Source organism: Bufo gargarizans, chromosome 5, assembly GCF_014858855.1.
Source record: "Bufo gargarizans isolate SCDJY-AF-19 chromosome 5, ASM1485885v1, whole genome shotgun sequence".
NCBI lineage: Eukaryota > Metazoa > Chordata > Amphibia > Anura > Bufonidae > Bufo > Bufo gargarizans.
The window spans coordinates 485,288,097-485,301,211 of NC_058084.1; the positions used below are offsets into that span (position 1 = coordinate 485,288,097).

Here is a 13,115-nt window from a genome sequence, read left to right on the forward strand (position 1 = left end):
TCAAACTTAGCCGGGCACGGCACTTCAGAGGGGCGTTCCTGGGCACCGTGGAGAAAGAATAACGCCCCTCTGGGCTCCTTACAGCTTCATTTACATATCATAAGAATCGATTTTTTGAAGACATGACAAGACTCACAATCAAAAGAGCAAGACAGATGGAAAACAGGTACTCTGTTAAACATGGATTCATGAAAAAAAAATTGGGGGTAAATTGCTAGTGACAGATTCCCTTTAAGGCTACTTTCACACTTGCGTTCAGAGCGGATCCGTCTGGTGTCTGCACAGACGGATCCGCACCTATAATGCAAACGCTTAGATCCGTTCAGAACGGATCCGTTTGCATTAACATGAACAAAAAAAAAAAACATTTTTTTTTTTGTTCATGATAGTGCAAACAGATCCGTTTTGACTTTACATTGAAAGTCAATGGGGGACGGATCCGTTTGAAAATTGAGCCATATTGTGTCAACTTCAAACGGATCCGTCCCCATTGACTTACATTGTAAGTCTGGACGGATCCGTTTGCCTCCGCACGGCCAGGCTGCAAGCAGCGTTCAAGTGTCCGCCTGCTGAGCGGAGGACAGACGGAGCCATACTGATGCATTCTGAGCGGATCCGCATCCACTCAGAATGCATTAGGGCTGGACGGATCCGTTCGGTGCCGCTTGTGAGAGCCTTCAAACAGAACTCACAAGCGGAGACCCGAACGCAAGTGTGAAAGTAGCCTAACATGGCACCCCAAATAAGGAGACCTGCAGGCTGCAGCAGATATCCCATGTGACAGGTCACCCCCAGGAAACCCCTAACAGTTTCTGTAGGTCATGTATAAATTTATTTAATGGGGGTGTGGCATGGGAGGAGCAAAGTCAGGAAGTGGGAGGGGCCATGGTGGGTAGTGGGCGGGGTTAAGGGGCCCAATTCAGATTTTTGCTATGGGGCCCAGTGATTCCTATGTACGCCTCTGGCCCAATCCACAAACGCTGTTAAACCAAGTGCCTATAGATGCCACATCTTTTTCTGTCATTGATCTTGCAAATGCTTTCTTCTCTGTCCCTTTAAATGAAGAATGCTGGCCCTACTTTGCTTTCACTTTCCGTCACAAGCAGTATGCCTGGGTCGTTTTACCACGAGGGGCTGCCAATTCCCCTGATATTTTCTCCACTGCTTTACACTCTGTGTTGCAGTCCTGGCAGCCGCCTATCCGGACACTGTTCTTTTGCAATATATTGATGATCTGTTGCTTTGTTGCCACAGCTCTGAACAGTGTAAAGAAGAATCTTTATCTTTGCTTATTTTCCTTGCTGAAAATGGTTGTAAAGCCTCCAAGGAGAAGCTGCAACTTTGTAAATCTACTGTGATTTTCCTAGGTCACTGTATTTCTCCAAACACCTCACAACTGAGAGGGTTACTGCTATCCGGCAGCACCCCCTGCCAAGTACTCCAAGGGCTCTGCGTGCCTTTATCGCCCCTGGATTAAGGATTGCTCTCAGATGATGCAGCCACTATATGATTGCCTCAAAGGAGAGACCTTTGAACTCACACCAGGAGCTGTGAGTGCATTTCATACAGTAAAACTCACTCTCACCGCGACACCAGCATTGGGCACCCCAATTACAAACAAACTTTCACATTGTATTGTCATGAGCAAGGGGGATTTGCCTCAGGTGTACTGTTCTAAATCCAGCTACTTGGATGCCAGTGGATTTAGAAGAGGAGGGGGGAGTGGGAGTGGTAGACATGGCTGATCCAGTTGCAAATCATAATTGTCATGAATTGATGATTGCATAAACAAAAGGGTTACCAAATGTTACTGAAACACCATTAACTAATCCTGATGCTGAGTATTTTGTAGATGGCTCCAGATGGTGGAATGACGAACAAGGACACTTTGTCACCGGGTATGCGGTAATCCAGGATGGTAAGGTAATCATACAAAAACCACTCCCATCTTGTGCGTCTGCACAGGAGGCGGAGTTGAAGGCACTCACTGACGCATGTACAATGGGTAAGGGACTGAGAATAAATTGTTACACTGATTCCAGGTATTCTTTCGGGGTAGCACATGATTTTAGTGTTATCTGGAAAACTAGGGGATTTCTGACTTCATTGGGCAAACCAATTAAAAATTCAGAAGCAGTACAGAGCCTCATAGAGGCCCTAGAGCTGCCCACAGAGGTAGCCATTGTTAAAGTGCCAGCCCATGTGAAGCAAGATGATCCGCTAGCTGTGGGAAATGCTCAAGCAGACCAAGCAGCCAAACAAGCAGCCGGTCTGCCGCTCCTGACATTGTTTTTTCCAACTATGCCAGATTTGTCGCTCTTGCAGGAATTACAGGCCCAGATAACGCCTCAAGACAAAAAGGTATGGATGGAGGCGGGGGCTACGAAGACAGGAGAGCTCTGGCAGGTAAATGGCAGAACATGTTTGCCTCGGAGTTTGTATCCGATGATGGCCAATTTAGCACATGGCCCTACTCATTTGTCGAAAGGAGCTATGAGCGCACTAGTGTTAGAACATTGTACCGAAGATTAGACCACATGCGTGAAGCATGAAAATAACATATCAGATTGGACATAAGTGACGCAACATCGGGTCACTGTCCATAGGTTAACCACGCACTCTGGTTACCTCTCTATAGGATGCACATATAAAAATCTACTGTGCCATATGCCGGAATACATATTTTTAAGTGTTTACATCACGAGCTCTATACTGTTAATATGAGGCATCATATGATTTGGGTGCCCAATATATGCACCTACCCCGATACTGTTGACAATTTCTATATGCTGTGGGGTCATACACCATGGCCATGATTATATATATATGATGGCCATGCATGTGTGAATGACAGCATGAAACAGCAATTTATACCTGCCAAGTCCCATCAGAGCCATGTTAGGCTAAATAGTCATATACCTGAACAGGATTAAGGACTAGGTGGGACTGAGCTATCGGGGAGTGAATATCATATGATACGTACTGCATCTTGTATGATCACATACCCATCTATATACAAAGAAACTGTAGGGAGTTAGGTCGCAAGATTGCAGGACCGGAAGTAGCCCCTTGGAACGCACGTGCGTTCCAGCATCCAGGAAGGAGATGCTGGCTGAGGCTGAGATCGAGTAAACCAGCCCACAGGAGCGAGCACTTCCGGTAGTTGGAGCGCATGTGCGTTCCATGAGCAGGAAATGGAGCAGAGCCTGCGTCCAATTAGCTACCAGTGACGTGATGCGGCGGCTCTTTTAAATACAGTCGACGCACCAGTGGAAATTCGCCTACCAGGGGGGACATGGATCACAGCAGAGACTCCACCATGTAAGTAGGACATACCTGTAACTAGAGGACTCACGAACTCTACAGGTCCTTCTCAAAAAATTAGCATATTGTGATAAAGTTCATTATTTTCTGTAATGTACTGATAAACATTAGACTTTTATATATTTTAGATTCATTACACACCAACTGAAGTAGTTCAAGCTTTTTATTGTTTTAATATTGATGATTTTGGCATACAGCTCATGAAAACCCAAATTTCCTATCTCAAAAAATTAGCATATTTCATCCGACCAATAAAAGAAAAGTGTTTTTAATACAAAAAAAGTCAACCTTCAAATAATTATGTTCAGTTATGCACTCAATACTTGGTCGGGAATCCTTTTGCAGAAATGACTGCTTCAATGCGGCGTGGCATGGAGGCAATCAGCCTGTGGCACTGCTGAGGTGTTATGGAGGCCCAGGAGGCTTCACTGCGGCGTGGCATGGAGGCAATCAGCCTGTGGCACTGCTGAGGTGTTATGGAGGCCCAGGATGCTTCGATAGCGGCCTTAAGCTCATCCAGAGTGTTGGGTCTTGCGTCTCTCAACTTTCTCTTCCCAATATCCCACAGATTCTCTATGGGGTTCAGGTCAGGAGAGTTGGCAGGCCAATTGAGCACAGTAATACCATGGTCAGTAAACCAGTTACCAGTGGTGTTGGCACTGTGAGCAGGTGCCAGGTCGTGCTGAAAAATGACATCTTCATCTCCATAAAGCTTTTCAGCAGATGGAAGCATGAAGTGCTCCAAAATCTCCTGATAGCTAGCTGCATTCACCCTGCCCTTGATAAAACACAGTGGACCAACACCAGCAGCTGACATGGCCCCCAGACCATCACTGACTGTGGGTACTTGACACTGGACTTCAGGCATTTTGGCATTTCCCTCTCCCCAGTCTTCCTCCAGACTCTGGCACCTTGATTTCCGAATGACATGCAACAGTCCAGTGCTGCTTCTCTGTAGCCCAGGTCAGGCGCTTCTGCCGCTGTTTCTGGTTCAAAAGTGGCTTGACCTGGGGAATGCGGCACCTGTAGCCCATTTCCTGCACACGCCTGTGGATGTTTCTACTCCAGACTCAGTCCACTGCTTCCGCAGGTCCCCCAAGGTCTGGAATCGGTCCTTCTCCACAATCTTCCTCAGGGTCCGGTCACCTCTTCTCGTTGTGCAGCGTTTTCTGCCACACTTTTTCCTTCCCACAGACTTCCCACTGAGGTGCCTTGATACAGCACTCTGGGAACAGCCTATTCGTTCAGAAACTTCTTTCTGTGTCTTACCCTCTTGCTTGAGGGTGTAAATGACGGCCTTCTGGACAGCAGTCAGGTCGGCAGTCTTACCCATGATTGCGGTTTTGAGTAATGAACCAGGCTGGGAGTTTTTAAAAGCCTCAGGAATCTTTTGCAGGTGTTTAGAGTTAATTAGTTGATTCAGATGATTAGGTTAATAGCTTGTTTAGAGAACCTTTTCATGATATGCTAATTTTTTGAGATAGGAATTTTGGGTTTTCATGAGCTGTGGCCAAAATCATCAATATTAAAACAATAAAAGGCTTGAACTACTTCAGTTGTGTGTAATGAATCTAAAATATATGAAAGTCTAATGTTTATCAGTACATTACAGAAAATAATGAACTTTATCACAATATGCTAATTTTTTGAGAAGGACCTGTATATATATTCTGTGAGTACTAGCAACAATGCCTACCACTAATGATGCACTTTATCTATAGTGTGTGCCTTGTCAAGCTACCATGACAGGGGACCAACAGAGGTCAATCATACCCACCAAACCGCGAGTTTACACTTACCAGTAAATGCGTTTATATCTAGATGTGTATACATTGAAATTGACTGTGGTATACATCTGTTTCCTGTCCCATATAGGATGTGGATATAGATGTGGATATCAGTATCTACACGTGATGGAGTCCTAAACAGGCATAAGTATTATTATCGATATGAATATATCTTTGTGTCCTCACCCCTGGTAGAGCGTCTTCTTTTCACTGGTGCATTCAGGCTTCTAAGCCGGCATATATCTCTGAGCACCGATTCCATGTGACCCAGCCCTATACTGGCAACTTTTTAGTCACATATAATGGCTTGCACATGTAATATATAATTACACCTCCTGATGATCCCACAATCTACACGTGGGTGAAACGCGTTGAGGCAAGTGAGGTGTTTGACTATAACGTCAACCCTATACAGTGTATGGCTATAATACCAACACTGAATAAGTGTATGTTTGTGTATTTTTGTATTTTTTGTGTTTGTCTGTATCACTGTTGTGTCTCTATCCGTTTAATTCCCATCCAGTCTATTCATATAGCTGACAAATATAATATCCTAATCCCTTACCTTTAAAACCAGTCCACATGCCTCTTTTCACCTCTTATAGGGAGCAGGAAGGGCTAGCAGCATAGGCACGCAGACAGGGGGTCTCCACCATCAGGAGCCCTCCCTGGGCAAAGGGCTCTAGGACAGGGGTAGATTTAGGGACAGTGGTCTCCCCATACCCCATTTAACAATCTTCCTTGGATGTGGTTTATGGTCACTTTTTGTATGTATGTCTTATAGTTTAAATAAGTGGATCCTTTAGGGATTTTTTTAACGTATACCAAATAAAATATTATTTTAGGGGTCCAATTAATACCATGCTGGATATATATACAATACAGTTACCCCCATATATCAATGTTTATTGATTTTGCTGGATTTATAGTGTTAGAACATTGGTTTGCACCTGGAATTCAGACCCTCTTTGAAAAGTTTGTTCAGGGTTGTCTTACATATGCCAGACATAACCCTGGGAGGTTTGTAAAGACCCCCAAGAAACACACTCCCAAACCCTTGTACCCGTTTCAAAGAGTGCAGGTGGATTACATTCAGCTACCCAAGGTGAGCACATATGAGTATGTCCTTGTAGCCATTGATGTATTCTCAGGCTGGCCAGAAGCTTGGCCAGTAACTACAGCTACAGCCAAAAATACTGCTAAGAAAATATTGTCAGAGGTAGTCTGCAGATATGGGATTCCAGAGGTGATAGAGTCAGACAGAGGTACCCACTTCACTGGGGAGATAATGGGACACATACTGACGATCCTAGGGATCACACAAGCTCTACACTCTCAACAGTATGGAGTCACTATAGTGGTGGTTCAAGATGGAATCACTAATGTGGTACGGTTATTGCTTTATTACTTTCTGTTCTGTATTAAGTAGCTCTAAGTCCTAAGTGGAAGTTCGGATGGAGACTCATCTTTTGCAGGAAGGAATTGTCCATTCCAGGTATCCCATCACCAAAGTGTCCATAACGTTGACTAGAGGAGGATGGAGGTGGAGGTGGACTTTCAAGGCGGTTCCAGGCCTACTCACCATTTTGGTCAAGGGATATGCCATGATTGACAGCACTGTCCAACCAAGGGACAGCAACGCCCAAGATGATGTTCATCTTCCTGATTCTACAACAGAGGACCACAGCTATACAGAAACTTTTAGGCTTACTGCTGATGCTTCTAGCAGGTATAGCTGACCTACCAGCTCCTAGAGATTCCAACACAGGAGTAGAAGAAGGTGTATCCAGAACTATGGACAATGATGCATGGAACAACAATGCTGCACCTACATCCACATAGTGTTTGTGTGTCATATGTGGTTTTAATAAAATGTATGTATGCTTAATCAAATGACAACTACTAGACAGACTGGAATCGATGCTTGCATCGCATGGTCTATGCAGCTTATCTGTATACTCTGTGAAGTACGGGCTGTCTAAGGGGTCATTTGTTTGTTAAGGCAGGTTAGTAGTTAGCAAGACACACATGATACAATGAAGCCTTCAGAAGGAAAAAAACCGTCTACCACGTGAACAGAAAAATGAAAAAAAGGAGGGAAATGTTAAGGAAATTATCCAGCTTTTACTGTGGATATAAAAGTGATTTTCATTTTATCTGTATACGTGATATAATTTGCTGACATTTGAAAAGAAAACTATAGAAGTGAACTGTGTGTGTTAAGATAAGATAACATTTGTACTACTCCTTGTAATTTTGCCTCTTTTGCTTAAAATTCTAAACCCATTAGTTAACACATTTTTGTAAAGTGAAACTTGAAAAATAACTAACCAATCAATAGATGGATTCAAAAGCCATTATTGAAATGTCTGTAAACCAATCATGTTTTACTTTGAGGGGTTACACCCTGTGAACTGTGTATAAATAAAGGGTGCAGGACACTTTCACTTTAGGGTCCTGACAAGGTTTTGAACTATACTCAGACTTCTGTCATTTTCCTCCGTCGACGTCATTCACCTGAACACGAGGCAACGATCATCACGTGGCTGACCCTTGCTCTGCCGCAACACCCTTTAACGATTTCTGAGAAAGTGGAGCGGAATCAATAGCAAAAACAGGTATATCCTTTCCCAAAGTGCATACCTGGAAACCATGAGTTATAGCAAATTGATTATCAATGAGATTGACAGCTGCTCCACTATCTACAAAAATCTCACAAAAAATATTTGTGCTCTCTAACGCCACCCTGGCAGGTAGGACAAAACGGGAACTACAAGCAAACGGAAAACCTTCAATTTCCGCATCAACCTTGCCAATAGTAACAGATGGGACGTTTTTAAAAGGATTTTTTTCTTTTTGTTTCTTTATTACTCTCAAAAAACTGCCTGAATCTCCTAGAGGGACAAACATTTGCCAAATGATTTATACCTCCACAACAGAAACAAACCTTCCTATGAGAGCTGAATCTTCTATTGTCAGAGGCAAGCAAACCCAGCTGCATGGGCTCCTGCTCAGAAGGGATTGAGAGCGACTGAGACCCCTGTGCACTGAATGAGACTGCCGCACTGTCCTTGGACTGAGTATGACAGGAAGGAGTGATCTCTCCTCTCTCTCTAAGACGCCTGTCAATACGAACGGCCCGAGACATGGCAGAGTCCAAGAAGGTAGGTCTCTCATGAAAGGCAAATGCATCTTTCAATCCCTGGAAAAATTGACTTCGGAGTTCAGCATCATTCCAACCAGTATCAGCTGCCCATCTCCGAAATTCAGAACAGTATATCTCTGCGGACTGTTTACCCTGACATAAAAGACGTAGTCTAGATTTAGCCAGAGCAATACGATCCGGATCATCATATATCTGACCCAGGGCTAAAAAAGATTCATCCACTGAACAGAGGGGCCATGCCCCCACTGGCAGCGAAAAGGCCCAGGACTGAGCGTTATCCCTGAGCAGCGAGATGATGATCCCCACCCTCTGTTCCTCATCACCAGAGGAATGGGGAAGTAGGCGAAAATGGAGTTTGCAAGCCTCTCTAAAACGAACAAAATTCTCACTACCCCCGGAGAACGTATCCGGGAGCGAGATCTTAGGCTCAGAACAAACTCCATATACGCAAGCTGAACCGGTCACCTGAAACTGAGATACAGTTTTACGGAGATCAGCTACCTCCAATGAAAGACCCTGGAAGCGTTCAGCCAAAAGTGAAACCGGATCCATGCTTGAGACGGTTTTGGCGGTTTATAATGTCACGGAAGGTGTACAGAAACTAGAAGACAAAATGAAGATCCGACTGACTGGATCCAAAACTAAGGAACCAAAGGGTAAGCCCTGTAACAGACCTGGCTCTCTCCCTTACTGCTCAGCCTATGCAAAAATCTCTATGGTAGATGATTGCATATCCTCGTTCCTCGACTGTATGACACCTGAACACCCTATAATAGTGAGGGGACGCGACCACTGGCTCCCTACACTTAATACGGAGGGAGTCAGGGTCACCTAGGATCCAGCAAACAGGAAACCACAAATGAATGAACAAACTTATCTGTAGAAGACTCAGTAGTAGCATCCAGCATGCACACACTCCAGGAAGTTGTATAAACCGCAAAGTGATGCAGTATGGGAAGGGATTTAAAGGGATGCAATCAGTGCAACTACATGACAGCTGAGAGAGGCTAACGAGATGAGGAAACGAAAGCAAAACAATAGAAACCTCAAGTAGGAGGTTCTGAAGAACGTCTGTCAGAGCTTCTCAGATGTCTGGTGGTGACATTCTGTCTTCTTCTTTGAGGAATAGGCCTTTGATTACGTCACTGCACTCATCACATGGTCCATCAAATGATCTTTTACCATGGTGATGGATCATGTGAAGGACCATGTGATGAGTGTAGTGACGTCACCACAGGTCCTTTTCTTGTGCACAGCAAAGATGAAGACAGAAGAGAAGCCGGGCTGCGCGAACAAGTGGATTAAGGTGAGTTAAATTATTTTTTATTATTTTTTAACCCCTCCAGCCCTATTTTACTAAACATTCTGTATTAGGAATGCTATTATGTTTCCCTTATAACCATGTTATAAGGATGTTATAAGGGAAAATTATAATGATCGGGTCTCCATCCCGATTGTCTCCTAGCAACCGTGCGTGAAAATCGCACACCATCCGCACTTGATGCGGATGCTTGCGATTTTCACGCAGCTCCATTCACTTCTATGGGGCCTGCGTTGCGTGGAAAACGCACAAAGAGGAGCATGCTGCGATTTTCACGCAACGCACAAGTGATGCGTGAAAATCACCTCTCATCTGCTCAGCCCCAAAGAAATTAATGGGTCCGGATTCAGTGCGGGTGCAATGCGTTCACCTCACGCATTGCACCCTCGCGGAAATCTCACCCATGTGAAAGGGGCCAAAGAGTGCCACCTTTACACATCTCATAATGTTTCTCCAACCTGGGTAAACACTTTACGAAGCATTTCCCTCTCTTGTCCACCACGTACTGCTCCGGTGAGCAGCATCCCTTCGGGACACTTTCAACATTTCCCATAATGTAATATCTCCTGAAGCCGTCTAGTCCGTAACCTGTGCTTGCACCCTGTGTTCCTGAACTACCTGAGTTCTTCTTTGAGTCAGACTCGTAGTACACCTTTGGACCGGTTCTAACCGCCTCCTCCCCTTCTACTATCCGGACAGACGCCTCTGGCTGTACCGCGATGTAGGTTAATGAGGTAGGCTTCCTTGTAACCCGGCAGTTTATACACAGGTGCTCAAGGTCATAACGACGTCAGAACAACACAACACATAAAACACAGTGCATCAAAATCTCATCAAGTACTGTGGGGTTCTTACTTGCGTGCCCTCAAAGGCGCCCCAACTGCTGCCGCACCGCTTCCTCAGACAGATGACAAGAGGCTACACCAGGGGACACAGTATAGGCAAGATTACTCTGTTTTCTTACCTCATATCACGGGTAGCGTTCCCGGTGTCCATTGGTGCGCCCCTCCTATGTCCGATCTCCGGGGGGTACGGGAACAGGGGGGTCCAACCTTCGAGCGCCACGTTGGGCGCCAAAATGTTCTGGTTCTGATCAATGGTCAGGTAGGTTGATACACTGCTCCAAATTAGATAGTTACGTGCATGCACGGCGAGAGAAATAACACTGACACTAGATAAGGTCAAAGCACAACTCTAATTTATTAGGTGGGGGCTTCACATTATATACCCTTCATATTAGTGGGAGGAGTGGGCTCACATGATTGGTCTTTTTGCAAGAAGGAATGTAAACAGGAAATAGGTTTAAGGCATATGTATGATAGACTCAGTGGAATTGCTGACAGTTTCAAGTCTTTGCTGCAAATAGTTTCAACCATAGAATGCACACTGGGGGTTGTCTCTCGGACAGACACCATTTTGTTAGTGACAAGCAAGTGTTTATTATATTCCATAACAGTACAGTCTGTATCTATTCCCTGGTAGTCAGTGGTACAGTCAGTATCTATTCCCTAGTGGTCAGTGGTACAGTCAGTATCTATTCCCTGGAGGTCAGTGGTACAGTCAGTATCTATTCCCAGGAGGTTAGTAGTACAGTCAGTATATATTCCCTAGTGGTCAGTGGTACAGTCAGTATCTATTCCCTGGTGGTCAGTGGTACAGTGAGTATCTATTCCCTGGTGGTCAGTGGTACAGCCAGTATCCATTCCCTGGTGGTCAGTGGTACAGTCAGTATCTATTCCATGGTGGTCAGTGGTACAGTCAGTATCTATTCCCTGGAGGTTAGTGGTACTGTCAGTATGTATTCCCTGGCGGTCAGTGGTACAGTCAGTATCTATTCCCTAGTGGTCAGTGGTACAGCCTGTATGTATTCCCTGGTGGTCAGTGGTACAGCCAGTATCCATTCCCTGGTGGTCAGTGGTACAGTCAGTATCTATTCCCTGGTGGTCAGTGGTACAGTCAGTATCTATTCCCTGGTGGTCAGTGGCACATTGAGTATCTATTTCTCATATTACTCTTTTTCTCCATTGATCTAGGATCAGCCCCTGTGTCTGTATATGATCATTAATCAATCTGTTGTTTCCGATAGGGAAAAGAGGATTTCTATGTTTGCTTTTTTAAGTGTAACAAATATCCTTCTCTCTCTTATATTATCACAGGGCATCCCGTCTCACGGATCTCATCTTTTTTCCCTCTCGGAAAGAACAGATTGATTAATGACCATATACAGACACAGAGGTTGATTCTAGTTCAATGGAGAAAAAGAGTAATATGAACTGAAAAAAATAAAAAATAAAAAAATAAAATATAAAAAGTTCCTAAAAAATCACACATGTTATTTGGAATCTATATATCATCTAGATACACTCTAAGTATAATCCTTTTCTCTCTGTCAGTATTGGCATTGTACCTGAATGGTGTAAGGTTTAGAAAAAGTTTTTTTTTATATGGAAAACAGCCCCGATATTCCACTATCATATGGAGATCCACATCAGAGTTTGGACACATCCCAAAAGCACTATTTTAGGAAGCAGTTAAAATGGAAGGAAGGAACAACAAAGGTTCCGAAACGCGTTTGGTAAAGTTATGGACCTCCTAGTCATGCGATCTTTATGAACACATTACAATATATTGGAAGGCTGCATATAACCAGCAGTAATCTGCATTCAAAGTACCACGTGTGTTACCGTCCCTGAGACTGCCCGTGAGACGTGGTCACTAGGTGACGTATCCTGGACTTACAAACGCCGGGACGTAGGCTTGTTACCAGAGCTTCCAAATACGAGGTACAACAGCGGAGGTAAGTTTGCATTAGTGCCGAAGAACACGTGGGACACCACGCCGAGGCACTATACTCGGTTCCTCAAACCATGACTGCAAAACTGTAAGTAACTGCCTGCAGTGATCCAATACATAAGGAGATCTTGACTAATATTATGCGGACACCTTGTGTAAGAACCTGCAAAGAAAGAATAAGGCGCATGTGATTCTGTGTGTCATCGGTGCGGTATAAAAATCAAACTGCATCCTGTTTTAAAGGAAATTTACCGGGACACCATTGGGAGAACTTTCTTTATAGTTCACAAGCTATTAAGGATATCTATTCTTCCGTGGCAGATGAAGGCCGAACTTTAGTGATATTGTGGCTATTTTTGATCCGGGATTATATTATTACTAGTTGATGACCCAGCGTTGCTCGGGAATTTATTTATTGCAATTTTATATTAAATAAATATATTAAATAAAACAGTGACTTTCACAATGGCCGCCCATTTAACTTGTCCGCCCCTTTAAACAGTGACTTTCACAGTGACCGCCCCTTTAACAGTGACTTTCACAGTGACCACCCCTTTAACAGTGACCGCCCCTTTAACAGTGACTTTCACAGTGGCTGCCCTCTTAACAGTGACCGCCCCTTTAACAGTGACTTTCACAGTGGCCGCTCCTTTAACAGTGACTTTCACAGTGACCGCCCCTTTAACAGTGACTTTCACAGTGACCGCCCCTTTAACAGTGACTT

The 13,115-nt window shown here is 44.3% G+C and overlaps 1 protein-coding gene across 1 annotated transcript; it reads left to right on the forward strand.

Annotated features, from left to right (window-relative positions):
- Nucleotides 1-1,793: 1,793 nt before the first annotated feature.
- On the forward strand, nt 1,794-6,542 carry LOC122938924. Its single transcript, XM_044294802.1, has 2 exons — nt 1,794-2,515; nt 6,050-6,542. Exons 1-2 carry the CDS (start codon nt 2,002-2,004, stop codon nt 6,538-6,540), a joined length of 1,005 nt encoding a protein of 334 aa, XP_044150737.1. The 5' UTR covers nt 1,794-2,001; the 3' UTR covers nt 6,541-6,542.
- The last annotated feature ends 6,573 nt before the right edge of the window (nt 6,543-13,115 follow it).

Coding starts and splice junctions, on each gene's coding strand:
- LOC122938924 (XM_044294802.1), top strand. CDS start 2,002: ATGGGTAAGGGACTGAGAATAAATTGTTACACTGATTCCAGGTATTCT. Junction 2,516..6,049: donor GAGCGCACTAGTGTTAGAAC/ATTGTACCGAAG, acceptor TAGTGTTAGAAC/ATTGGTTTGCACCTGGAATT.